The following is a 25,239-nucleotide window of genomic DNA, read 5'->3' on the forward strand; positions in this document are numbered from 1 at the left end:
GCTCTTGGGACTGTCCTTTACTTTATAGCAGCCATTTTGCTTCTTTTGTGTACAATAATGTGTCGGTCTGGCAGGTCCTTCTCCCTGCCTAGAGTTAGTGGGATGTTCTCCACTGAGCTTGCCATTACACCCCCAGAAGGTTTGTTGCACAGTACAACTTCACGTTCAATATTTGTTTCTGTTGTCCTGCTGGAACCTTTTTTCCTCATTTGCTGTGCTAAGTTTTTAGTCCAGATCTGCTCAGGTGACTCTAAACACCATATCTACCTTTTCCTCTGTCCATCTGCTAGCCAAGTATCTTAGACGTCTGTGTTTCCCCAGCCTCATGACTGGTGGTCATTTAGCCTTCTTAATCCTTCTTTCTCTTGGTTTGTCCTTTAAATTATTTTACTTGGTCTTTCATATTTCTGATACTCTTCTCTGAGCTGTTTTCCAGCAGGCTCCTGGTTATGAGGTACTTAGTGCTAGTGAGATCTCCTTTAGGAAAGGCCAATAACAGACTGCTCAGGTGCCTGTGGCATTGGATAGGACTCTGGGAACAGGGGACACCAACTGAGGCTGTGGGTCCAGGACTTTGAGCAGAGCCTGTGTGTATGTTCTTCTAGCAGGATTTGGGCCCTGTGGACTGTTAACAAAATGTTCTAAAAATTCGTAAGATGTACTACCATAAAAGGGGTTTAATGTGGAAAAAAACCCCCAGCTTTATATTTTGAAACTGAGTGGTGAAATTTCCCAGGAAAATGTTTAGATATCATCCAGAAATAGAACTCTACCATAATGAGTTTCATAGCTATATTAAAAGAAAAAAAAAAAAAAAAGGAAAAGAAAAGGAAAAGGGAAAAGAAAAAATAAACGAGACAGAAGATCTTGCAGTCTGGTTTTAATGTTTCCCTTTTAGTTCTATTGCAACATTGTTTCCTGTCTTTTCTAAGAGATGCAAATTTCTCCTCTGAACACTCAGAGCTTCGTGCAAGCCAACTGTTCCTTAGGAAAGTTATTTTCAGTGAAGGAGGTTTCTTTTTTCCCAAAGTTTAGTTTGTTGAACTCTGCTTTTATTTCCATGATTGACTTTCCCTTGGTCTCAGGAAGATACAGGTAGATGAAAATTGCTGATAAAGCAAGAATTGCCAAAAAGATGAGGAAGCAGAAGGGTCCAAGGTTATCCTGCAAGCAGAAATGAGAGACACTGTAAGGAAAATAAGAATCTCATTTCTATTTCCCTGCCCTTTAGTGCAAGCCTGTGTCTTTGAAGTTAAAATTCAAAAGTGTGCTCAGTACACAATCCAGGACAGGTATCAAACCAGGAGTTTCCACTGGCCATGTTTGACCTGAGTCCTGTTGCTGCTCCTCTGACAGGCTTGGAGGGTTGGTATTTGGACAGAGCTCTAAGCTTTGCATGTCATTGCAATTTTTTGCTGTTAGTTTGTTCCCTGTCAGCATTCAGAAATGGATTCTCCTGGAAGGAGGGATTCACTTCGAGTCACTTACAACAAGCAGTGGAAAAATCATCCCAAGTATGAACAGTCCCATCCAGTTGATACAGCCAACAATCAGAAAGGCTGATGGTCTGTATGACTGGCTGAAGATTTCAACCATGACAGCTATAGTGGCTCCAGCTGAAAAAGAAAAACCAAACACAACCCAGGAATGTTTGTTTCCTTGCTCCTGCTGAAGTTCCTCACAATGGCAGTGGCAGAAGATGACAGACAGGCAGAATAAGTGACCTGTTGGTAGGTGGCCACTGCTATGAAGGTGAAAGACCTTGATTCCAGACAGGGACTCCAACTGTTAATTTAGGTTTCTCTCAAATGTACTGGAATTGTTTTCCTGGTGCCAGTGGGTCTGTGCAGTTCCACATTGCACTGGTAGCCATCAGTGGTGCAGTGATTTATAAAACTGGCTCCCCTTTTGGCTCCTGGGGTCAGTTCCACCTGAAGCATTTTGGTAGGCATCAGCTTAACTTGCTAAGTTTATGAAGATGATTACTATAACCTATAGGCAAGATGACTACTATAACATACATCAAAATCCTAGATTCCTGTTTTTAGCTGAGTATTTTAAAAATCATTCTAAAATTTCTGTCTCATCTGGAGATGATACTGTGTTTTAAATTAGTTAGAACCTGTGATCAGCAATAAAATCCAAGGTGTCTGTATCCTTTTCCTGTCTCACACTTGTACATGTCTGTTCTTCCTTCCTTAAGCTCCAGAATTTTTTTGCCATGGCACTAGTGTGTTCTTCCTCTGCCAGTTGTGATGCTGATACAAAATTTCCTCCCAACACAACCATTGATGTACTCACACGGTCCACTTCCATAGAAGACAACAAATAGGAAGATCAGGATAACACTGAAGTAATGCATCCAGAAAAAACGATGCTGAGGGTGAGAAAGCAGTGATATCAAACAGTTAGACACATGATAGAATAGCAGAGCTCTGTATTTTCTGCCATTGGCTCAGGTTTTTGTATATATCCTGTGAGGTAAGATCGGAAAGGTGGGCTGGTGCTGAGTCAGGGGCCAGAAGGTTGCTGCCTCCTTACCTGCAGGGACAGGGTCATGGTAAGCAGTGCTAGCACAGAACACATCAGTGTGTATCCTCCCCAAAGCAGCACCTTCCTCCCAAACCGGTCTATGAGGGTGCTCTGAACAGCAGAAAACACAAATCATAAATCCCAGTTCTCAAATTAAATAATTCCTCCCCTTCCCATGTATTCTTTGCAGAAGACTTATCTGAATAATATCCATAAATCAATGTCATTTGAGAGTCTCTTAATTCCTAATGAATTTGATTAACTTCTTCAAGTTAATTGTGTTTATTAGTCAACCTTGGGCTCTTTTTAGACAGTTCCCTTTCTTGCTTGCTGTCATTTGTCAAATTGTGCACACATACATACCCATATCTAATCCAGAACATCAGAAAATTATTTTACAGGATAAAAATTAGTCTAAAGGCAAACACTCATGCAAGTAATCTGGGACAAGAACTGCCTTTCATCCTTCATGTGGTTTTGCAGAAGCAGGAAGATGTGTCTTAGGTTATGCAAATCTCCCCCGAGCCCAGTCCTAAGAAAGGAAAAGTACGATTGTTGGCCACATTAAATTTTTCCTTCAAACTCAAGTCTGAAAAGACTTACACACAGTATAGAGGATAAGCATTCACACAACCCAATTCCCAGGGACACGTATGGGATGAGGTATTCTTCGAACTTGGCTGTGTGGAATACTTCAAAAGAGTAGAAATATATCTGAAAAATGCAGAGAGGAAATGCACCCGTGAAAAAAGTGTTGCAGCTGAGGTGCAGTTCTAAACTGGTATACTAACATTGACTTAGAGGGGTTTGTAACACTGCCTAGTGTTGTCCCTTGAGCTGGGGATGAAGAGGGCACTCAACTGCGTTGATTCCACAGAGCTGCAGGGTGGTCATAACAGTCATCATAAAGTAAAGCTGCCAGCGCAGAGAGCGCTCTTTGATCACTTCGAGGACACGCAAGGTTTTCGTGCTCGCCATTGCACCCTTCTCCTTCATAATGTCATCAATTTCTGCTTGGTGGTCTCCTTCCCCCCACAGCTTCCTGATGGCTGTTGGAGAGAAAGATGGCAGGTGGATTGTTCTACCTGTACAGCTCCATCAGCAGTGGTTACATTAAACCCTTTAGTTTGCCCATCCAATGGTGAGATGGTTCTGCTGCTGCTTGTGCCATGTGGTTGGGGCTGGGGCAGTGGGCACTCGGAAGGATTTTGACTCACTGGTTGTCAGTATGGTATAGCTTTCTAATGTGGAGTTGACCTAATTGTAAATAAAGTCAACATTTAAGTACATTTTATTGAAATTGAAAAAGGAGCTGCCTAAACCATTTCCCTTAAAGAAGCAAAGTGTTGCCCACCAAAGTGGGAAATGTTAGACATGCTGATAAATAACTGTGTTTATTGCCTTAATGAATTAAATGAGACTGAGTGAGGCCCATGTTAATACAGCCATATTGTCATAGGGACCTCAGCTGTTGTGTTTGAAACTGCCTCTGCTCCGTGGCACTGCACTGTGCTGTACAGCTCTGTCCTGCACGGGCTGTCACCCTGACACAGCAAAGGAAGTGAAGTAGGTGAGGAAAGCAGACACTCTACCTTTCCTGCAGGCTTCCTCATTACCCTTCTGTATCAGGAGGTAGGATGGTGAATCAGGGAAAAATGGGAGGGTAACCAGTTGAACCAATGCTGAAAGTCCACTAGATGCTAACAACCATGGCCACAAAGCTTCGCTTCCTAAAATCTCCCTGGAAAGTGTATGTGAAACAAAATTATGCTGAAATAATAGAATGAATGCTCAGGAAGTTTTTCTGAGCGATGAAGATTGCTCAGATCCCATTCAAGGGTGCAGTGGAGCAAAACCCTGAATTCATCATGTGGCAAATTTCACAAATTTTGCTATTTTTATTCCTCACAATTTTATTTTAAAGGAATTATTTGGTATCTTGAAAAACTTTCTAAATATCATTGGGACCAGTATAATGTCTAGAGAGCTGATGAGACTCATTTGACCACTCTTTAGCCACAGGACCAAAACTAAGACTTTACATAAGTATGGTAAATTTCGAAGGGCGAGTCCCCCAGTAGAAAAGGTGTGAAAATACAAAGAAATCAGATTATGAGTAATTATTTTCTGCCTTCTATATTCCAAATCAAATGTCTGCCTTAAAACTAAGGTGGATGTGGATGTGAGGATCCTCCTAGGGAGGATGGGAGTGTTTCTCAGTTGCTACCTAGGTGGAAGGGTAAGGTTATAGAAGAATTTGTACTTTTAGTGTAACCTGATAGAAAGATTGCAGAATTTACCGTAGTCCAATAACCTGTCCTGTGAGTTTTCCCAGGGTCAGAAAAACAGCAACAGTGGAGTTGGCAAATCCACGCAGCTTCTTGGGTGAAATCTCTCCTACATACTGAGGATGTATATTCATAGAAAAACCTTGAACACAGAGGGGGATAAATGACTGTTAAAATATTTAGAAAAGCTTAACTTTCTGACTCCATCCTCTCTTACGTTGTTTCCATTCACTCTGATATTTAGATTACAATTTCTTGCAAAAGGGGTGATGTCTTTCACTTTTATTGAGTGCCCAGTATAATTGTTTTAAAAATCATTCTCCACGAATGGTTGTAGAGGCAATCCCAGAACAGCAGGGACTCTTGCAGTCCCCACTGGCACGAGCACATACCTGAGCCAATGCCATAGAGAAGGCGACCGACCAGAATCATCTCAAAGGATTTGGCTGTTTTACTGAAGGCCATGAAAAGTGCAGCTGCCAGCATGATCAAGTTGGTGAATATTTGGCACTTTTTTCTAAAGAAAAAAGCAAACAAACAAAGAAGTCCCAAAAGCCCTTGAGAATTTAGTGTGAAATGTGAACCTTTTGACTACTCTTACTTTGACAGAAAGCATGGTACAGCCATTCCTACTGTTTTGAGGAATGGCTGAAATAATTTTGACTTTGGATAGTCAAAATGATTCTTTAAAATTTTAGGATTAATCAATATTTTTAGCTCAGAATTTAAGCAGTTGGAACCCTTTGTCAGCATTTCCACAGTTCAAATGGGGAAAGGGATCAAAGAACTGGCCTGTTTTATCACCAAGATTTTTAAATGGCTATAACTCCTCTTGCAATGTCAGGTCTGAGTCCACAGGTCCCATTCTAGGATGGCTCGTATTAAAGATACTCTTGGCTAAATGGGGGTGATCTGAGATGGCAGAAAGAGTTTTTAGAGGCATTTATCATTTCAAAAGTCCTTCTGTATGAATTGTGGCCTGCTGTGTTCACAGCCCTGATGTCTCAGGCTCAAATCAAAGTTTCAAAGGCTTTTGTGCTCAGATGTTTTGCCATGATGCTTGTTAGACAAGAGTCCTCTTGCACACATCGAGGATTCACAGAGACCCTTGTGTTTAGTCTGGGATTCAGCAATTAGGTTTTCATGTGTTAAATAACCCGTGGGAGAAGTGCATGATCTTGTTTCCAGTCTTGGGAGACCCTCTGTGTGTGGGAGGAGGCAGTGTCCCACAAGAAATTTCTTGGGGGCACTTACCTGATAGGAAAGAACACAATTGCAGGCAGGCTAAGATGGTTTGATGAGACCCATATGAGGGGCCTCTGGGTCAGTGCGTTGTGGAGCAGATCTTTAAGTGGTCACACCAAGTAGATATGTTTGCCAATTTCTCTGCAAATGAAATCAGTGGTGTTACACACAAGGCACTGAGAATGGACCAAACTGGTGAGGAATCCTTCCTCCATCCAGTGGAAAAGATAGCTTGGGAACTGATTTTCAGTAAAATGGATTCCCAAGAACAGAGACGTCTTTTGAACGTTTGTTTTGGTGCTAGTTATATCTTTATAGTGTAGTTACAGGCAATTTATTTTTTCTCTTTTGTTCATATTTTCATTAGACTGAATCTGAATATTTAATATAATGTCTGTATCCCAAAATGAGTGTATTTAAATGGAAATCTGGTTCTTCTTTGTCACTTAAGAATATCTTCCAGGTGTTTGAGTAAGTGCATATAATGTGCTACAACACAAGACACACAGCACTTTTATTGGGGCCTGTAAACTTGGGAGACCTTTATGAGAGCCATAGGGGACACTGAAGGGAATGTGACCCTATGCCACTACTCCCAGAGGCATTGATCCGGTGGTGTGATGATGACTGCAGCCTTCACAGAGTACAATTCCCTGGGGAGGGCAGATAAACAAGGCAGAAGGCTGTTTGCTACTTGGAAGAGGTGGATGTGCTGGGAAACCCAACCAGCTGTGTTCAACCACACTTCTTCAGCCAAAAAGAAGAACTTCATTTGTTCTCCTTGGTATTTCCCTGCACTTTGTGACTGTGGAGCTGCTACAAGAAGCACTTACTTCCTGTATTTTGTAGTCACGTAGGTGCAGAAGAGGCACCCCAGGAGCCCTCCTATCCCATAAACAGACACGATGAAGGACCAGAGCAGCATGATTGTCTCGGGGTGGAGGGGGGACCCGTGTCGCTCTATCCACGTTTCGTTAATAAACTTCCTGATGTGCTGAAAAATAGAATCAGATTTGACTGGATAAGGGGTATAAGATCCCTTCATATTATTTGGCTGTTGTACTCCAGATAGAGCCAGTGGTTCTAATATTAGATTTATTTTGAGTCTTTCTTAGTAAAACAAGTTAACTGAGATCACACTGCAAAATCTACAGGTTCATATCACTCAGGAAGCTTCCTGGCAAGCATGCTAAGAGCCAATTTTTTACCTTCCTATGGGGACTTGTATGCTATGTGGTAAGAACTTATTTAAAACAGAAAATGCTGTCCTGTTCTTTAAAGGAGAAAAAGTTCTCTACACACGTGATGTTACTGTTAGCCAAAGAAAAGGCAGAGATTGTGAATGCTCAGTAAATCTGAGATTTATGGGAGAACAGAGAGCTCAGGCTCTCCATTTGTATTACCAGCCTCAGGGAGATGGCTCCTTACCACAGAAGGATAGTTGATGACAGAAATGTGGAATCCATATGGGAAACTGCCACCAATTCCCAGCACTAAGATCATTTGATATAGACCCCGGAACTGAACCTGCAAAGCAAACATAAAGCGCTCCATCAGCTTCTCATTAGTCTGGATCTGGGCAGGCCCAAAGCCACATTGGCCCTTTCTCTTTGTCTGCTTCAAATCCTCTTGAGTATAAACATTTTTCAAAATCTCTAATCTACTGCTGAAACACATTCATCATCCACAGTGCCATAGCAAACTACCCACCACTGTAAGGGTGATAATCCATTACTCTGCTTGCAAGAAGGAAAAGGAGTTAGAAAAGATGTTCCCAAGAGTGCAGCTCGCACTCTATGCCTGCAATATCTGACAGGTTGGCTGGATAAAGGAGTCAGTCCTGGGTACAGGGAAGAGGGACTCAGTTTCCTTGTCTGCAGTCGACAATAACTGATGTACACCAAACCAAAATGCTGTGTCTCAGAAGAACAGCATTAAAAATCAACAACATTCTATTATACTCTCTGCTTTCATTTCTGACTGCATCGTATCTTTAAGCACAATTAAGAAAAATCCTTTTGACATTCAGTTTTTTCAGGAAGGCATGACTATAAGTGTATAATATAAATACAACAAAATATGAATATAGTTATAATTACAGGGATAACCCCTGTAATTGCATTACAATAAAAATCTTCCTGAATTTGATTTGGGATTTCATTTCTCCTTTCTCAATATTTTATTTTTTCTATTTATTTAACCATGAAACAATGTGTTTGCATATTGAAGGGCTTGGTATCTTTCACGCTAGGGAGATACTGTCTGTCTAGAACTTCCTTGCTCAAGGATTAGAGACTGAAATACACTTTTTGATGAATTAAATAATTCCAACTGTAAATAAGGAGAAAACATAACATGTAACTATTTAGACCTTAGGACCATCTTTCAGTAGCTTGTTATTTAATTAGTCCACATCTGGATTTCCCAAGTTATCACATGACAAGAACCAGGAAGCTATGGATCAGAAAGAAGACTCTAAATTTCCTTAAAAATCTTCTCTCAAATTCAATGGATTTGCTAACTGGCAAGACCATTCAAACAAATTAAGAACTCACACTCTCACTCCTCTTTTTTTTTTTTAAGAGAAACAGCAACAAATACATATCACTTCTTCCCTGTGTAAGACCATGGAAACTCTCAATGGATTATATTGATTGTCTCTTGATGAAATGAAGACAGTAATTTATTTTAAAAGTTATGTCGTGGTTTCTTAGCCTTTTGCAGTAAGGTTAAAATATTCATTATATTGGAAGTAATCAGAGCGGTTGATAATTAGTATTGTTTCAGTAATTTGGAAGACAAAAGTAAAGTAACATTGTCAGTAGTGGAATTTCAGAGCTGTTGTTAGTTCTTCTTTTAATTTCATTTCATTTCAATTTCATTTCATCTTGTTGCATAGAAGAGACCATGCAGCATGATCTTCATGGCCCCATTGTTCTTGGTGATGTTTAAACACAGAAAGGAAAGACAGTTTCTGTACCAAAGGGTCTTAAAACCTTTAAAGAATCTGAATCTCAAGTATTTTGTTAGCTTTGTCTTTTCTAAGCCATAGCCCAGAGAAGAAGTGGCCAGATACTCACCAGGTTGGAGAAGAAGGCAGCCATCTCGACAGAAGAACCTGTTGTTCACTGTCAGGTACCTGCCAAGGGAACCAAGAGCTCACATTATACAACAGCAGTGTCAGGGAACTGGTCCCATGTCATCGAAGTTAAACTTTACTTCAGAGGCTTTTGAGTTAATTGCACCTATTTCAACAGTCGTACAAAGTTTAGGATTGTTGGATTAAATATTTCAACCAATGGTTATGTCCAAATAACCAAGATGGTCTCCCTTGCAGGGAACCTGTTCACTTCATGAGCACGGTCTTGTGCTGGGGAGACAGAGAACTGAGACAACAATTGTAAACAAGATTCCCATAATCATAACTTTGCTCAGTTTTCAGTATAAAATGAGAAACGCAGAGGCAAAATTATGTGTTGGGAATCTTAGATGGGGCTTGGACAATGAACCATAGGACTTTGACATTTAGTAGGAAAGATCTATCCTCTCTTCGTGTGACAGTAACTGGAGCACATTGTAACTTAATCATTACTGAAAGGAGCTGAACTGCACCATACTTTCAAATGTGGTGCAAACTTAGTGATTCTACAGTGGCACATCAGGCTTTGCGAGCTTAGTATTTAGCAGTAGCTGCTTTTCCTTTGCTAGTAGAGAAAAAAATTAATTCTGCACATTTTTGTCTGGCATTTCCATTAGTCAGTATACTTATTTCTGTGCCTGTGAGGAAAAAAATGTTGTTTTGGGACTGTTTTGTAACCTCCGCAGCTGGATTGATGTCTCTGTTTTTCTGAGGGAAAATTCTTAGGTTTTAACTTCATTTATTTCACAGTTAAGAGGGGATTGTATGTATTAAGCTGGTAAATGGCTTAGTTATCACTTTCCATTTACACTTCTGTTAAAGAAGAGGAAGAAGAAATTGTAAAGGGCTTATTGGATGCAAACAGTCATATTGACTAGAAAATACATCACATGCAAAGCATATTTACAGATTCTCCAGCTAATGTCTGAAATGTGATGTGTGGCACCACACAACCTCTTCTCCCCTCACTGTGCAGTCTCATCATGGTCTTGACTTTGCTGTTGATGTGTGCTGAGGCTTCGTGGGGGGATTTGTTTCCAGTTTAGGTTCTCAGCAGATAATCTCTTGTTAGAGCAAAAACAAGACTGTCCCTTTGATGCTAAGAATTAATTTCCTTTTCCGTAAAGTTATACAAAGTTGAAACAACATGGTGTGCATCTGACAGAGGGAAGAAATGCCATGTTGGCTGCTGGTATCTGTCTTTCTCAGATGACATTGGGGGAAGCCACAAGCAGGCAATAACATGTAGCTTTTGGAATGGGGCATTCCTTCTCAAATGCAGTCTATTGCACATATTTTCTTATGTTCTACCTCACCCTCTTCTGTATGTATTTACACATATTGTAAACTTACAGTCTTTGCTCTTGGACATTAGTTTGGGATTCCTACTTGGAGTAGGTTAAGAGTCTTCCTCTCATGACTCCCATAATGTGTAATGTCTTTGCATTTATGGTGATTAGTGACTGTACTGCTTTGTGCTGTTATTGCTTACACTGAGGCCCCCTTTAGTAGATGTGCAGTCTCTTTATTAGTGCTAACAAAGTAATTAGCAGGTATCTTACAGATATCCTTTAGTGACATTTGTGCTCAGGACAGTAAATCTCACAGCATCAGGTCATTTAGTCATTGATCTTGCAATTTTACAGACACACATATGCAAAGCTGTGCTAAGCCTTCCTTAACCCAGGCCAGCAAGACCAGATCCATGTTTTTTGTGTCCAGCTGACAGCAGTTCACGGATCCAGTGTTTAAGTGTTTATATGTGCCTCAGTTGGTATTTGAGACATATCTTACCCATCAGCTGGTATATCTGGAAGAAAATGTAGTGCATGTTCCTGAAATTTCTGGATGACTATCCTCTTTGTCCCTGTCACCTTGCACGTATATTTGAACCAGATCTTTTTGCTGTTTCATCCCTTGACCAGAGTGTCCCCACAATACAGCTCATGCTCCGCTGAGCACAGGCAAAGGTTGACCTACGCTCCAAAGAGCTGTTCCGCTTCGTTGTCACATTAATGTTCCACAGGGCACCCTCTCGCTTCCTGCTGAGGATCTCATGGGGAAGGCTTTCCCAATAACACCTAATGAATAACTGGGATCAGAGAAGTGGCTCACTAGAGTGCCACTCTGCTCTCGTTTCCAAAGACTTCAGGGATTGCTGGAATGGAATGAAAGATGTTTCCAGAGTGACTGATTGGAAAAAGAGAATCTGCTTTGCAAAAAGCTGAGATTTCCTTCCTGTATTGGTAGCTGTCTCCAAAAGACTGGTAGTTTTTAATCATATTATGTGTATATGGAACACTACAAAATCATCGAGTTTTCTGACTCTAAGAACACTTCATGTTTTGTAGATATATAGATATAGTTATGTAGTTATATTTTAGTCAGTAGTCTTAAGTGTCCCTCAATAACAAAGACAGGAATAATGAAAAACCCCAGTCATGGAAGAGTATGCACACCAATATCTTTTGCTAGCCAGTTGTTCCTAAAGGAATTCATGGAGAAAAAAATATTAGTAGAGGCCAGAGGTTTTATTACAAGGCAATCTGCCATTTTTATTATGTTTAACAATTGCAATTAAAAATAAGCAGCAGTTAAGGTGAAAAATTGAATTCTCATATTGAATAACCCTATTTGAGTTGAATGTAAATATGACAGTCAAAGCAGGAGCAGAGGTAAACCCATTTATTTTACTGTGCAAGTCTAGAGTTTGAACTTCAGATTATACAGTGTGCTTGCTCCACTGTAAGCCTTAGCTTTGTTCATGTTCTTCCTTACAGTATTGCTTTGCTACTAGGACTGTGTGAGCCTCTCATTAATAGACAGAAATATGCAGAATATTAGACACTTTCAAAGGAAAATAAAAATCCCATGAATCTGCATATTTCAAAAAAGGTTTTCTGGTGAAATCAGTTCCATGCTGAGATGGTTCTTCTGGGCTAAATTTGGTCCAGGTGGCCAAAAGTCACACAAGAAAAGTAGCAGCTCAGTTGCTGTGGGATTCACAGCCCACGAGGGATCTGTGGGAACTCTGCTCCTGGAAGAGGAGCTACAGACTGGAGATGACAAAAGCAATGGTCAGGATAGCACAGAGTATCTAAAATTACCATAGGTGCTTGGGTTTATGGTGCCTGGATTCCACCCATCAGTCCTTTAGTTCTCTTGCTGCTGAATGGTTGAAGTCTGTCAAACTAGATACTACACAAGGGCAGCACGGCACTGTGCATGGGAACCTGGCAAGGTTTGGTTATTCAGTTCAGTCTAGAGAAACAAAGAATTTATCTCCTATTCCACTAAATTTTTTCTTTAATCTGTTATGGATTGAACCCTAGCCAGAGACAGCAAGCCAAGAACTTCACTGTTCCCATTTCAGGGCTATAAAAACATACTCAGAAATCATAGAGAGGGAATTACAGGTCTTTCCTTTCTCTGTGGTCAGCAGAGTGTTTATAAATTCTACATGTAGTTTCAATGTGTATTAGTTGCTCTGTTAAGATTTGCACATCAGCAAATTAAGTCAAAATGCTCATGATTCACATGAGTCTATGCTGTAGTATCAGCCCTCATCCCTTTTCAGAGCTGCCCAGAGTGGAGTGTTTGAGAAAGGAGCTGGTTTGGCAAAATGGGAACCTTGTAAATGACCAATAGGAAAGCTGACAGTCCATTTGGATCGACTTGCTAGTCAGAAAATGACAAATGTCTTTTTTTCCCTTACTTTTTAAGAAAACCCGATTTCCCCCTATGTCCAGTCAAAGCCTGGTGCAGAAGGTGTAATCCTCTGTGACATGATTTGGAGCTGTTGGAACATGCTTATTTTTAAAGTTTAGCTTATTAAATTCTTCTGTGATTTCTATGATGGACTTCCCTTTTGTTTCTGGAAGGAACAGGTGGACTATGATCCCTGAAGTGAAAAGTGCCCCCATAGAGATGAGGAAGCAGAAGTGCTTGAGTCCTTCCTGCAGGGAAAGAGCAAAGGGAGAAAGTGAGCAAGATGGGCACATCTTTCCTTTAGTCACTTTCTTGGCACAGTTTTTGTATTTGGGTCCCAAAGTACTTTGATTTTGGTAAGGAATTCTTTTCATTTTGACCTTTGACGAATATTTTAGCATCTTAGGCAAATCAGGGCCCTTCGGTTGCCGAAGTGACTTGGGAGGGCAGGTGCCAAGACCGCTCTAGGCTGACTGTCATGTCATGGCACTGTCATGTCCTGCTGCTCGTCTTCCCTCCCCCATGGCCGACTGGAGCTTGGTGCCCTTGGGAGCCTCCCTGGCAGAGCCACTCACCACGATGAACGGGAAGGTTGTCCCGATCACAAACACGCCCAGCCAGTTGAGAACGGCGCTGATCACAAAGGCAGGCGGTCTGCAGGACAGCGTGAAGATTTCAACCCTGGTGGAAATGGTGGCACCACCTGAAGGGAAAGAGGAATCAGAATTATTACTTGTTGATGTGTTTGGTGTCAACATTTGGGTAGAGTGTTACTGTTACACAGTCAGCAAATAGATGCTGCTGTCATGGACTGACATTCAGAACACCAGAGTGTGTAGCTCTTTTTTACAAATGAAAATGTTGGTGGCATCTTATAAACCACTAGAGAGACATCAGTTTATTAAATGGTAAAACATTCAAATAGATTTTTCAGGAAATCCAAGAATTAAGTAATTTACACTTGAGAAAGCCTGAAATTTTCTCATGAAAGAATTTGTGTCAGGATGGAATGACAATTATTATTGCTCATGAGAATTCCCAGCATGATTCTGCTGGATCACCAATGAGTGATCTTCTCAGATTCACTTCCTGGGTATTTCAGTTATGTTTTGAAGTCACAGGCTTTCAACAGTTTTGAGTTAGGAAAATAATTCAACTCTGACATATGGGAAGGCAAATATTTTAAAACTAAATAGCCTTTAAAATATAAAATTTAAAAAGTAGCAGGCAATAATTGCTAGGAAAAGAATTAGTCCAAAGTAGGTCTTCTGCATTGCTGTCTATGTGGGATAAGATGTAACATTATACAACACTAAATTTTAAAGAACTCTTGCTTTTCTTTTTCTCTTTCCTTTTTATTCCCTCGTATTTTTTTGAAATCTTTTACCCATCTGTTTTTGCTCAATTTTTGCTGTATTTTTCCAGTGCGTTCCTTTCCTCTTGATAGCAAAACCCAAACCTGATGGCCATGGAAGTTTATGGCCAATGATTGGCCCCACTATATTTAAATTACTACAAGATTATGTTAAATTAATTTACTTATGCAATATAATGCAGTATTTTCCTACCCATATTAATAAGCTCACATGACTCGATCTCTTTATTTCCTTTGACTGAGTACTTACCTGGCCCAACTGCAAAAACAACTACAAACAGGATAATGAGGCAAAGGCTGCAGTATGGCATCCAGAAATACCAGTCCTGGGGGAAAAAACATAACAAACTTCTGGGTGAAAACTGTTAATAACTGTAGGAGAGAAATGTTCCTTTTCCAACACTGTGACCTCAAGAAGGAAATATTGAGTTGTGTGGGAACTGACAGAGAGATGTGAGTGCTTTTCCTGGTGATGGAGCAGTGAGGTGTTTGTTAGGTGAGCAGAGAAGCAGGTTTGCTTGGAAGGTTTCTGTTAAAGGAAGTCCAAATAGTACCATTGCATCCTGTCCTCCTTTCTAATTGACCTAATTGTGCTTCCTCCAATCCTTAGAGATATGGGAAGGCCAAATCATATTTTTCTTCACTTTTATAAAGAAATAGATTCGACAACTGGTACTGAAAAGGAGCTTTCCTTAATCTTAGTCAAGAAGAAATGAGACTTGATGCTTTAGGAAAAAAGATTTCTCTCTGCTGTGTTTGGGACACTTCATGAATAAAACAAAAATGGAAGTTTGCTGCCACCTTGCTTCAAGGCTAATTTTACAGTGTGTCTATAGAGTAGCTCTGGATGAGCACTGGCAACCCAGGTGATTTGCTTCTGAAGAAGTCACAGCAATGACACAGACATGTCATTGTCACAGAGGTGAACTGGTCTGTCTGTGAACAGACAGTGCCTTCCCAGCATCTTCTGCAGCAAAGTTAAATTTCAGATTAACTGATGCAAGAAGTCTGGGTTTCTGTTGTCACTTGTTAGTGTGAATAGAAAGGACTGTTTTCCTTGGACTGTCTTTTGATCTGTACTGAACCAGTGTTTGGTGCTTGGAGTTCGATCAAACGAGCAGCCAGTGCCAGTCTGCCAGTGTTTTATGTGCTCCTTGCTAAGGCCATGAGATCATGTTGAAAGGAAGACAGGAGTACAAGAGAGTACTGGCTCAGAGGGAGTTTAACCCTGTGTATAGACAAGCTTGATCTAAGCCTCACTTTCCTTTCTCATTAGCGTGGTCCTGCCCATGAGCAGAAGTTAGAAATAGAACAGGCAGAGAAATCTGCCATGAGAAGAACTTCCTTACCTGCAGGGAGAGAGTCACAGTGATACAAGCAAGCAGGGAACCCATGATCCAATATCCTCCTCTTAGGAGCGTTTTCCTGCCCAGTCGCTCGATGATGGAGCTCTGAAGGGCAGAAATCACACTGGCATCAGGCCAGAGAGCACGTTGTGACCCAGTCCCCTGGTAATGTGACTTACACAGACTACAGCAGCTACGAGTTCAGAGAGTCCAATAGAGAGCGTCATGTAGGAGACCATCCTTTCATCAAAGCCAGCTGCCTGGAGGACTTCAGAAGTGTAAAAATAAATCTGGAAAAAACCCCCATAAAACAGTAAGAGAAGAAAAGAATTGATTTCTTACCCGTACCTGTGTGCCACTGCCCTAGAGAAGAGCTGTTAATCAAGGAGCATGCAGCTCAGCTTTGGAGTGATCTAGAATTCTGCACTCTTTTTGGTACTATTCACTTTATCAGCAGGTAAAAGTATTGTAACAATTAATTCATTAATTATTTCATAAAAGGTAAAATGCTGGGATAATCGGACCTCCAGCTGCTACAGTGTAATTAGGTTTGCAGAATTCTGATTTAGGTGATTTCAGAAGCAGCCAGGTATATGGTGTCTTCAGAGCCCAGCCAGAAATACCATTGAAGGGTGTTCTCAAGAAAGAAGAGCATGGGTTACGGAGTCATGATGGGGCAAAACAAACATATTTTCAAGTATCTTTGTGAGTGTTTGGAGACATGCTGAGATGATAAAGATTCCAGCTTAAGCTGTGTTGGACTCAGCTGTGTATTTCCTTTACAGATGTTGCTGCAGCGTGATGTTAGAGGTAGAGGAGTTATGCAGGCAACTGCAAAGCTGTGGCTTCAAGAGGATCCCAGAAAAGCACTGCTGTGAGGAAGAGCAAGAGAAGTGCAGGAGCTGCAGAACAGTGAGCATGTTTGTTGTTAACTTTGAGGGCAGAGTGGGCAGAGCGCCATCCCAACATCTCCAGGTGCCAAGAGCCAGGGGCAAACAGCTGCAGCTGCAGCCCAGCAGTCGCATAAAAACTACACTGCAGATTTTGCCAGTAGAGGGTGGGCTCGTTTGGAGAAGTGGGTTCTGGAGCCTGGTAGCAGCTCCCAGAGGTGGCTGTTCAATGAGCCTGACTGCAGAAGGAAGCAACTCCAGCAGGGACCAGAGCTGGGCAGAGTGATGTCACATGGAGAGCCTGGCCAAGCTTTGCAGGCCGGGCTCTGTAGAAGGGCTGGCAGACAGCAAGGTGTGGCCTGAGAAGCCTAGGAAAATGGAGGGAGCTCCTGTGAACCATGGTGTCTCCCTTAAGATTGTCAATAAGTATTTTGAGAATTTAAGGGGGAAATACACTCAACTGCATTGATGCCACATAGCTGAATTGTGGCGGTCAGAATAACTATCATGTACAGCTGCCAACGGAAAGCTGGTTCTTTCACTAGTTCCAGGACACTCAAGATCTTGGTGTTTTTCATTGTTGCCTTCTCTTTCATGATGTCATCAATCTCTGCTTGGTGATGGCCTTCACCCCAAAGCTGCCTTATGGCTGTGGAGGAGAAGGAGAGCGAGACCTGCCATGTTAATTCGTCTCTGTTTGTTCCCTAAGAAGTTTGTTGAGTAGGTGATTGAAATGCTTGGCAGCCCTGTGTGTATGGGCTGGGGCTGTGCTGAGGCAGAGATGTCCTACAGGGTCTTCCAGAGCCCTGGTCCCCTCCTGCACCGATGGATCTGTTGTGACAGAGGGGCCTTAGAGGGGTGCACAGTGAATCCCTCCCTGCCCATGGGGCCACTTTTGTCCCTTCCTCCTTCTCTTGGGGTGTGAGCAGGGTACACAGCCAACAGCCAGAGCTGAGGGGTGCCCTGCAGAGCCCTGCAGTGCAAACAGCCATTTTCATTTATCATTTATTGGTGATCATAGGACTGACGGTGCATGTGATGTCGGCTGAATGCGAAAGGTTTTGTAATACAGAACTGGAGAGAGAAATAGTTTTGTGTTCTGTCTGGAGACTACAACAAAAATATAGGTATTCACAGAGCCATGTTGGAAATGCGCAGGGAGAAACTTTGTCCCACTTGTTTTTTTCCGTATGGGGAAAGCAAGAATTGTAAAACAATTGTAAATCAAGTGAGGAACAGGAACCTGGAGCCCTCAGTTACCTTTTTTGCAGCCTTCCTGGTCTCCTTTGTGCATGAGGAGATATGGTGGGGACTCAGGGAAGAAGGGAAGAGTGACCAGCTGGACCAGTGCTGGAAATCCACAGGAAGCCATCAGCATGGGCCACAGGGCCTGGCTGCCCAGTAGCTCCCTGGCAGGGATAAAACATATATGGAATAAGAGTTCATTGCATTGGTTTTGAGGAGAGAAAGGAATGGATGGAAAAGTAGAGGAAGGAGAAAAAGGTAGAAGGGACCCAGAAATGGATTGTGGGGGTAATCGATTGCATTATACCTTTGTCCTGAAATTTGCCCTACGGCTTTTCCCAGTGACCAAAAGAAAGAGGAAGTAGAGTTTGCAAATCCACGTAGCTTCTTAGGGGGAATTTCTCCGACATATTGATGATGTAGAGGAACACAAAGGCCTTGAGGTAAGGAGAGAATTATGGGAGAGAAGAAAGAAGATATTCATAACTATTGGAAATAAAACTGGGTGTAAATAATTCAACATAACAGAATATAGCTGCCTCAAGCACCGAGTTGTTTCTCATACCTCAACCCACATATGAGATTTTTCATTACTAGATTTTCTAGCTCTTTCTACCAAAGCATTTGAGCCTCTTTGTGTAGTGCAGTTTCCTGATCTTAACAAATGTACAGTTTTCCTTTTAAAGTGTAAATGTAGCTTCATCACAAAATCTCCTGTGAGCCTTAGCATATTTTAAAGGACACAGAGTATGCAAGTGCTGAATAACTAAACACCTTGTAGTAATATTTAAAATGCTTGTAGTTAACCCACATAACCTCAACCTTTTCTGGTATAATGCTATTGAAGAGCTGAATGGTAGATCCATGGCAGATTAACACATACATTCCTATAGCTAATGTTGATTTGTACATGATTTAGAGTGAGGTAAAAGTATTTCTTTTCTGTTGTCAGCAATAATTTTTATGATTTCAGGCAGAGCTGATGTTCCCAGCTGTATGGGAAGTACTTAATAACTCAGACATGCTGCATATTAATCTGGGAACAAGAGCTTTTTCCTGATATGGTGGTCACAACTCCTTTATCTGTTTTGAAAGCAATATGTTCTTATCTTGGTTTTCTGTGATGGGAAAACAACCTCTTTTAATTGCAGTCTCTTTAAGAAAAATGAGGTCTTTGTATGAGGCACAATACAGGTTCTAGCCCAGAGCGGGACCTCTGTGGGGGAGTAGTTCTTAAAGTACAACTGCAGTTCTTTTATACAACTGTATGTCAGAGAAGCAGCGTACAAAATCTAGGTATTTGAAAAATAGACATTAACTTCTAAGTTAACTCTTTATTAAGTTAAAATAGGCATCCCTGTGAATATCCAAACAATGGAAAAGCAAGTTTTGTGCAGGGGAAAAATACAAGGAATACTGATACCAGCACAGGAGGTGGTCTACTTGCTAGGAGTGATTTTGCTTGATTATTACCGGATCTTTGTACTAATCCAAAGAACTTATGGCTTGGAAGATTCCCCTCTATCAAAATACTAGCTTTAAACCATATAATTTTCAGTACTGCCAACCAAAATTAAGATAATATTATACATATTTTTCCTTCAGGAAAAAGCTTTGTTTCATATTGTATCAAAACACTCCTGACAACTCTGAATATTTATACACTTGGCAAAGATGAATTTCATTTTGTATAGGAGAAATTAATGATAATTTTGCTTTTATTGCTGGGTCTTACAGAAAATCTTCTGACAAAAGGTCACTGACTTTAATATTTTATTTCCTTAGTGGAGGGTTATTATTTACTTTGAATAAAGATGTAAAATCTTGTGAGAACTTGCTGGCCTGTGGGAGAAATCACTCACCTGCACTTATGCCACACATGAAGCGCCCAATTAGAATCATCTCAAAGGACTGGGCTATTTTACTGAAGCCCATGATAGATGCTGCCACTATCATGAGCAGGTTGTTGCACAAGAGACATTTCTTTCTGCAAGAAAGTGAAAAGATTTTTTGTAAATCAGAAGGCAAACGGCACTTAAGCTCCTGACATGTGGGAATTCTTGGATGGAAGTGTCTTGCTAGTTTTGTGAAATGACTCATATGTGGTCCAGCATAAAATAAGCCTTTCCATGCTGTTGGTAGTGGATACTCTGGACTCATGGTGTACCTTGGCACGTGGTTAGACCTGGGAGTTTGGGAACACTTCTGGGTCCTGTAGCAGAGGAAAGTCTTAAAACTTTTCGGCACTTGAATATCCACTGTGAAACACGTTGTTGTAGCACCTAGAAGGACCTCAATGCTTCTATATTTTGAGTAGCACTTTCAAGAAGCCATTCTGTCTTCAGCCAGGCTGCCTTTCCTCTTTGCTGAGACTAACCCAATCTGTGCCTGGTGTGACAGGCTGGCAGCACAGCTGATTAGTCCATGCCACAGGACAAGGGCAGGAAGCAGGACAACCAGTTGACCCCACAGCTAACCTGGCTGTGTTACAGCCATGCGTAAGTCTAAAACTCTGTCTCACGTTTAAAACCTCAACTGTAATTTCCTTGAGCTAAGATTCAGTTGACAAATTGTCTTTGAACATACATACTTGCCATATTTGACAGTGAGGTATCTGCTTCCTGAAGAACCCAAGAGGCCTCCTATGCCAAAGATGGACACGGTGATAGACCACAGGAACAGGAGGTTGTCCTGTTGGATGGGGTAGCCATATCTCTCCAGCCAAGTTTCATTAATGAAGGCCTTTACATGCTGAGACAGAAAAAGAATTTTCATTAACAATACCTGTGACAGCAGTGCATGTATTTTATTATGCTTACAACATAATTTTGCTGCTTCAGCTGAAGTTACTATCTCATACAGACTTTAGAAGTGTGCATTTTAGCTAACAGACATAGTGTAATAGGGTGTGCTATGTTTGTTTTTTCATTAAAGGGAGTTCAATCTTTGGGGTTTTTACCCTTGAAATCTGAGGAGCTGAGGCATGGACTGGTACTAAAGAATAGTGTAAACACCCCTGCAAAGTTCTGCAAATGAGCTGTGGGTTTTCTCTCACATACTTGCCAAGAATGCCAGGTTACACAGCACATCCTCGGTGCAGTTCCTAAGTACATTTTCATTCAGAATTTAGCACTCTAAAGCCAGAAAATAACACTTTTCCCATAAGGTGGTCACTACAAAATAATGATGCCTTTCATCTAGACCTCAGCATCTTTAATGGAAGTTTTACACGTGATCAGTGAAGAGAAGCAGACACTCTCCTAGAGCCTGGCTCACTTGACTTACGATTTGTCTGTGAGGATGGGTAACTATAAAAATATCAACTGAAGCCACTGATGCAGGTGAATGAGCTGAAGGTGTTTAGGGGACACAGATGCCACCCTAGTCAGTGTGCATCTTCTGAGGAACAGTTCTATAAATAACAACTTGCAGATCTCTCTTTTTTTCTGTTTTCAACACTTTGACATGTCCTGCTTTTCATGATAGCATAGCGTAGCAATTGGGAAATGAGAGGAGAATACTGTGATTAAGCCCTTTCTGACTGCCAGAGGGAAACATCCCCAAGCAGCAGTGTAGACTCAGTGCCCTCATTAACCAGTGTGCCACGTGCCTCTTTGCCTACCTGAGACATGTAGGTGAGGGAAGAAATCTGAAAGCCAATTTGGAATGTTCCGCCGATCCCCAGGACAACGATCATTTGAAAGAGCCCCTGGTACTGTACCTGCAGGCATAGAACAAAATCTTCTTAGACTTGTAGCCACATCAGGCTCTTCTTGCAAGGTGTCTTTCATTCTCCAGCAACATCTCTTATGTTCAAGGGATTTGCAGGTAGGAGTGCTCTCTCTGCTTGCCCCGGTGTGGGGAATACATCCTCCTGTGATTTCCCTACCTCCAGCTGAAGGAAATACAGCTCCCACAAACATCCTTGTCAAGGTGTCACAGCTGCCTACATCCAGTCCTGTTCCTTGCCTTTCAAAACCTCTGCCTTCCACGTCTTGCACTAAATAATTAGTGATATATTTAACTAAGCTCTTTTTTTCAGCAGATAAGCAAAGCAAATTATGTTTGAAGGTAAACAAATATTTTCAAGTAACTGGAAACATTTAAGAAACATTAACATATTGGCAAAGATGGATGACAAAGCATATGAAGTGCAAACATCTGTAATACCTAAAAATGGTGAGCAGAGCCACTTCCAAGATGCTTTTAGGGAACAGGAGCCTCGTTGTTTTTACTGATATATCGACTTGGTTTTCTTTGAAACAGCAGTAGCACACAAAAATGTCACAGGTGCAAATACCCCACTGAAGACTTACCAGGTCTGATAGGAAGCCGGTCATCTCTGGCTGGGGGCTGGTTGTCCAGCGTGTGATGTGTCTTTGTCATCACAGGCTTCTGTGTCTGTGTCTCCTGCCTGCTGGAAAGGCAGTGGGCATTTGGCTTTGGGGATCAGAGTTAAATTTTTACTATTTCGTCTTCACTCACTTATATTTACTTCAACTGGCCAAAGTTAACAACACTGCTAGATTAAATATTTCAGGAAATAATTGCATCTAGTGCAGTCTTCAGGGGGAAAGTTTCAAAGCAGAGAAAGTTTGCATCTGGGGACTAGAGTGAGGGCTTTGGAAAGGGAAAGAAGAAGAGTTTGGGCAAAAAATCCAAACAGTTTTCCAGAAACAGTAAAATACTTTACTCCTATGGCACAGACCAGAGGGCATGTCTGCCATAATCTGCAGAAAGCAAAGGCAGCTGGTACAAGGTTTAGGTACTGTTATTTATAAACAAGTAAAGTATGTGGTGTTCTGTTTCAGATTCATTGGTATAGTAAATACTGTTACTAAAACAAAAATAAGCAAGTTTGAAAGCCTAATTCTGCTGTTCTGGCCTTAGGTACCAGTTAGACTCTACTGAGGATTTGGTGTTTATGGGGATGTTTGTCAGCCAGGTGTGCTGAAAAAGCAGTAAGAGATGCTGTGCCCTGGCAGAGGCTTTCAGGATAGAGCATCTGGTCCTGAAGGCTCTGCTTGAAGGAGCCAGTAACAAGACCCACTTTCTCATGAGAGTAATCAAAGGAGGTAAATATTCCTTAATGAGTTATGAGGAGACAACTAAGATCTTACTCCCTCAGATTTGTCACAGAACAGCTCCAAAATCAGTGTTGCAGGCATGAAAAAGTCACCTTTGGTTCCCAGAGGCTCCTCTCTTGTGAGGTGAACCTCAAACTGTAGCTCTGTGTGGCCTCTGCTCGAGCCAGCACTTGGAAGAGAGAGCTTGGTCTGCCTGGGGCTTTCTTGTGTGTTTGGTGCCCTGTGCTGTTCCTGCCTTCAAAGTCTTCTGCTCACTCTCACTCAGGCCAGGGGATCATCCTCTGTCCCCAAGGCCTGGCGTGGGGGCAAGTGGGGCAATGGGGTTATGCTGAAGCCCTCAGTAAATGCTCAAGCTCACCCTTGGGATTGTACTTTCAGTTCATAAAACACAGAATGCAATTATTTACAGAGGGGTTCACTGCAAATACTATGAGTCTAAAGAAATGAGAAAAAAATGCATGTTAATAATAAAACCTTGGTTACTTGTGCAATTCCAACTATTGCCTATATAACTGCATAGCAAATACTGTTTATCCTGGCTTGCAATGGCATTTAGAATGATTTGGCAGTTTTTGTAAGTATTTTCTCTCGAACACCAGCATTGTAACTAGTTGCATAGCTATGGACTATTTATTGTTTCAAAATGTTAATGTTTCCTTTCTATTACACGTTTTTTTCCCAAATTTTATCAATGTGTAGGGTGGCTATGCCATAAGCACTTTTACACTCCTTGAAAATAATTACTTAGGATCTTAAGTAGCAGCAAATTCCACCATCTCACAGTGAAATTTTTCTTACATTCTGGGGGATTTCTGGTGATTCTGAGCTGTATGTGACTATTTCACCTTATTGGCAATTTTAGGAGACTTTAATTCCAGGTTTACCATCTGTTTTTTTGTCAAGCCAGTGTTGAGCTCATGAGGATCCCAGTAAAGATAAGGAAGCAGAAAGAGATAAGGTTTTCCTGGAAATAAATAAGAGAAAAATATTTTTATTTTATTCTTTTGCTTCTCTTTTTACAAGACTTAGAACATGACGACAAAGTTATGACAATGATGGCAAAGTTTTTCTTTGTAGCTGTCTAAATCCAGTTTGTTTGGTTGCTGTGACATTAAACATGCCAGTCTTTAGGTGTGAAACAACAACAGAAATAAAATAGTTAAAATTTCTTTCTTTCCTGAAGGCAAAATAGGCAGGATGAGTAGTCAAAATAATTTGAGATGTTGCTTGCAGAAGTATGAAAGAGAGGCCTTGGCATGGGATTGAAACAACTCACAAACATTAATATTGGCAGGTTAATCATATACTGTCTGGTTTATCAGTAACTGCAAGAGATGCAGCAATAGTGAGGATCTGGGGAACAGGCCTCCTGAGGTCTGGCACATTGGATTAGTGCAGTTTAGGAGGATGAATGGAAAAGTTCATTAAGCCAGGAAGTAGAGGAGGTGCCCAACAAGGCAACTGTGAAGGATCGACTTCTTGCAGGAGGCAGTGGAGCTATGTCAGAGTCAGCATGGCTGGGCTTCATAGAGAGGGACAGAGGGATCTAAGGCTCCTGTTTTAAACCAGACATGGTGCTGTGTGACAGGGATGAACAGTCCCTCTGCTGTGTTCCAGCTGTGCTGCTGCTGAGGCCAACTCCTGCAAAAGGACCAGTAAAGACAAAGTGACACTGACCAAGTTTACAAGATAAAATTCTCTCTTCTCTATGTTTGGAAAGGTTGAGAATCCTAAAAAGAAGCTATGAAAAGAGAAAAAGGAGAGTCAAATCAGAGAGAAGGAACTGAGAAGTGAAAGTGGAAGTTACCACAGCAGAACACACTCTTGTGCAGTGCCAACAGTGAACACTGATCCTAATGTCTATTTTTCCATCTATCTGTTGAGTTAGTGACTCCATGGCTTTAATGTCTGTTCAGCACTGTTCAGAAGTGCTAGTACTTGCAGTTACACCTGTTTGTGAAACCTATACAAGCTGGGAAGAACAGCATGGAAGATAAATGTTCCATTTGGCCTTATGCTGCCCACATTTTCGAACAGGACACTCAGGCATTAGTAATTCCCCTTTACAACATTGCTAGGGAAGCTGCAAGCTGCACTGCCACAGAAGGGGTGGAGGAAGAGAGCATGGTGGTAAAAAGAAGCATAAGATTTCATCCTGGATGCAGGCAGCACCTTGTTGGAAACAACAAGGTGTGAGGACATAGAATTGTTGTGGGCAGGTTAACATATGCAAGCCAGTCTGTCCCCAGCCTAATTGCAAAATAAATGCCCATAATCCAAAGCTTTTCTTCTTAAATGACATGATGCATTTATGCAGCACTTTGCTTGGTCAGTGACGATCTGTTAGGTCAGTAGATGTTGAATGCCAGTTTTCCAAAAAAGAG

General features: G+C 41.4%; 2 protein-coding genes across 2 annotated transcripts; both read right to left on the bottom strand.

Annotated features, from left to right (window-relative positions):
* Positions 1 to 957: 957 nt before the first annotated feature.
* LOC126641728 (solute carrier family 2, facilitated glucose transporter member 11-like) lies at positions 958 to 9,169 on the bottom strand. The gene is made up of 12 exons (XM_050318740.1): positions 9,146 to 9,169; positions 7,494 to 7,592; positions 6,899 to 7,059; positions 5,213 to 5,337; positions 4,833 to 4,962; positions 4,125 to 4,273; positions 3,394 to 3,581; positions 3,136 to 3,246; positions 2,542 to 2,643; positions 2,302 to 2,377; positions 1,489 to 1,616; positions 958 to 1,164 (listed from the first exon to the last, which is right to left on the bottom strand). Exons 1-12 carry the CDS (start codon positions 9,167 to 9,169, stop codon positions 958 to 960), a joined length of 1,500 nt encoding a protein of 499 aa, XP_050174697.1.
* Positions 9,170 to 11,758: 2,589 nt separating this feature from the next.
* LOC126641727 (solute carrier family 2, facilitated glucose transporter member 11-like) lies at positions 11,759 to 22,174 on the bottom strand. Its single transcript, XM_050318739.1, has 12 exons — positions 22,085 to 22,174; positions 21,391 to 21,489; positions 20,359 to 20,519; positions 19,631 to 19,755; positions 18,076 to 18,205; positions 17,784 to 17,932; positions 16,985 to 17,172; positions 15,813 to 15,923; positions 15,637 to 15,738; positions 14,538 to 14,613; positions 13,488 to 13,615; positions 11,759 to 13,160 (listed from the first exon to the last, which is right to left on the bottom strand). Exons 1-12 carry the CDS (start codon positions 22,106 to 22,108, stop codon positions 12,954 to 12,956), a joined length of 1,500 nt encoding a protein of 499 aa, XP_050174696.1. The 5' UTR covers positions 22,109 to 22,174; the 3' UTR covers positions 11,759 to 12,953.
* Positions 22,175 to 25,239: the final 3,065 nt, after the last annotated feature.

The sequence above is a fragment of the Myiozetetes cayanensis genome, unplaced genomic scaffold (assembly GCF_022539395.1).
Source record: "Myiozetetes cayanensis isolate MyiCay16 unplaced genomic scaffold, myiCay2020 scf21, whole genome shotgun sequence".
Lineage (NCBI taxonomy): Eukaryota > Metazoa > Chordata > Aves > Passeriformes > Tyrannidae > Myiozetetes > Myiozetetes cayanensis.

Bases quoted from the DNA above. Each gene is read 5' to 3' on its own strand.
- LOC126641727 (XM_050318739.1), bottom strand. From the start codon at position 22,108: ATGACCGGCTTCCTATCAGACCTG. The intron at 15,924-16,984 runs GTTGAGTGTATT...GGTTTTTTCCAG, and splicing joins AGCTATGTGGCATCAATGCA to ATTTATTTTTACACTTCTGA. The intron at 13,616-14,537 runs GTAAGTACTCAG...CTTTCCCTTCAG, and splicing joins TGTTTTTGCAGTTGGGCCAG to GTGGTGCCACCATTTCCACC.
- LOC126641728 (XM_050318740.1), bottom strand. From the start codon at position 9,169: ATGGCTGCCTTCTTCTCCAACCTG. The intron at 4,274-4,832 runs GTAAATTCTGCA...TACACTTTCCAG, and splicing joins GGACAGGTTATTGGACTACG to GGAGATTTTAGGAAGCGAAG. The intron at 2,644-3,135 runs GTAAGTCTTTTC...TCTGCTGTTCAG, and splicing joins GCTTATCCTCTATACTGTGT to AGCACCCTCATAGACCGGTT.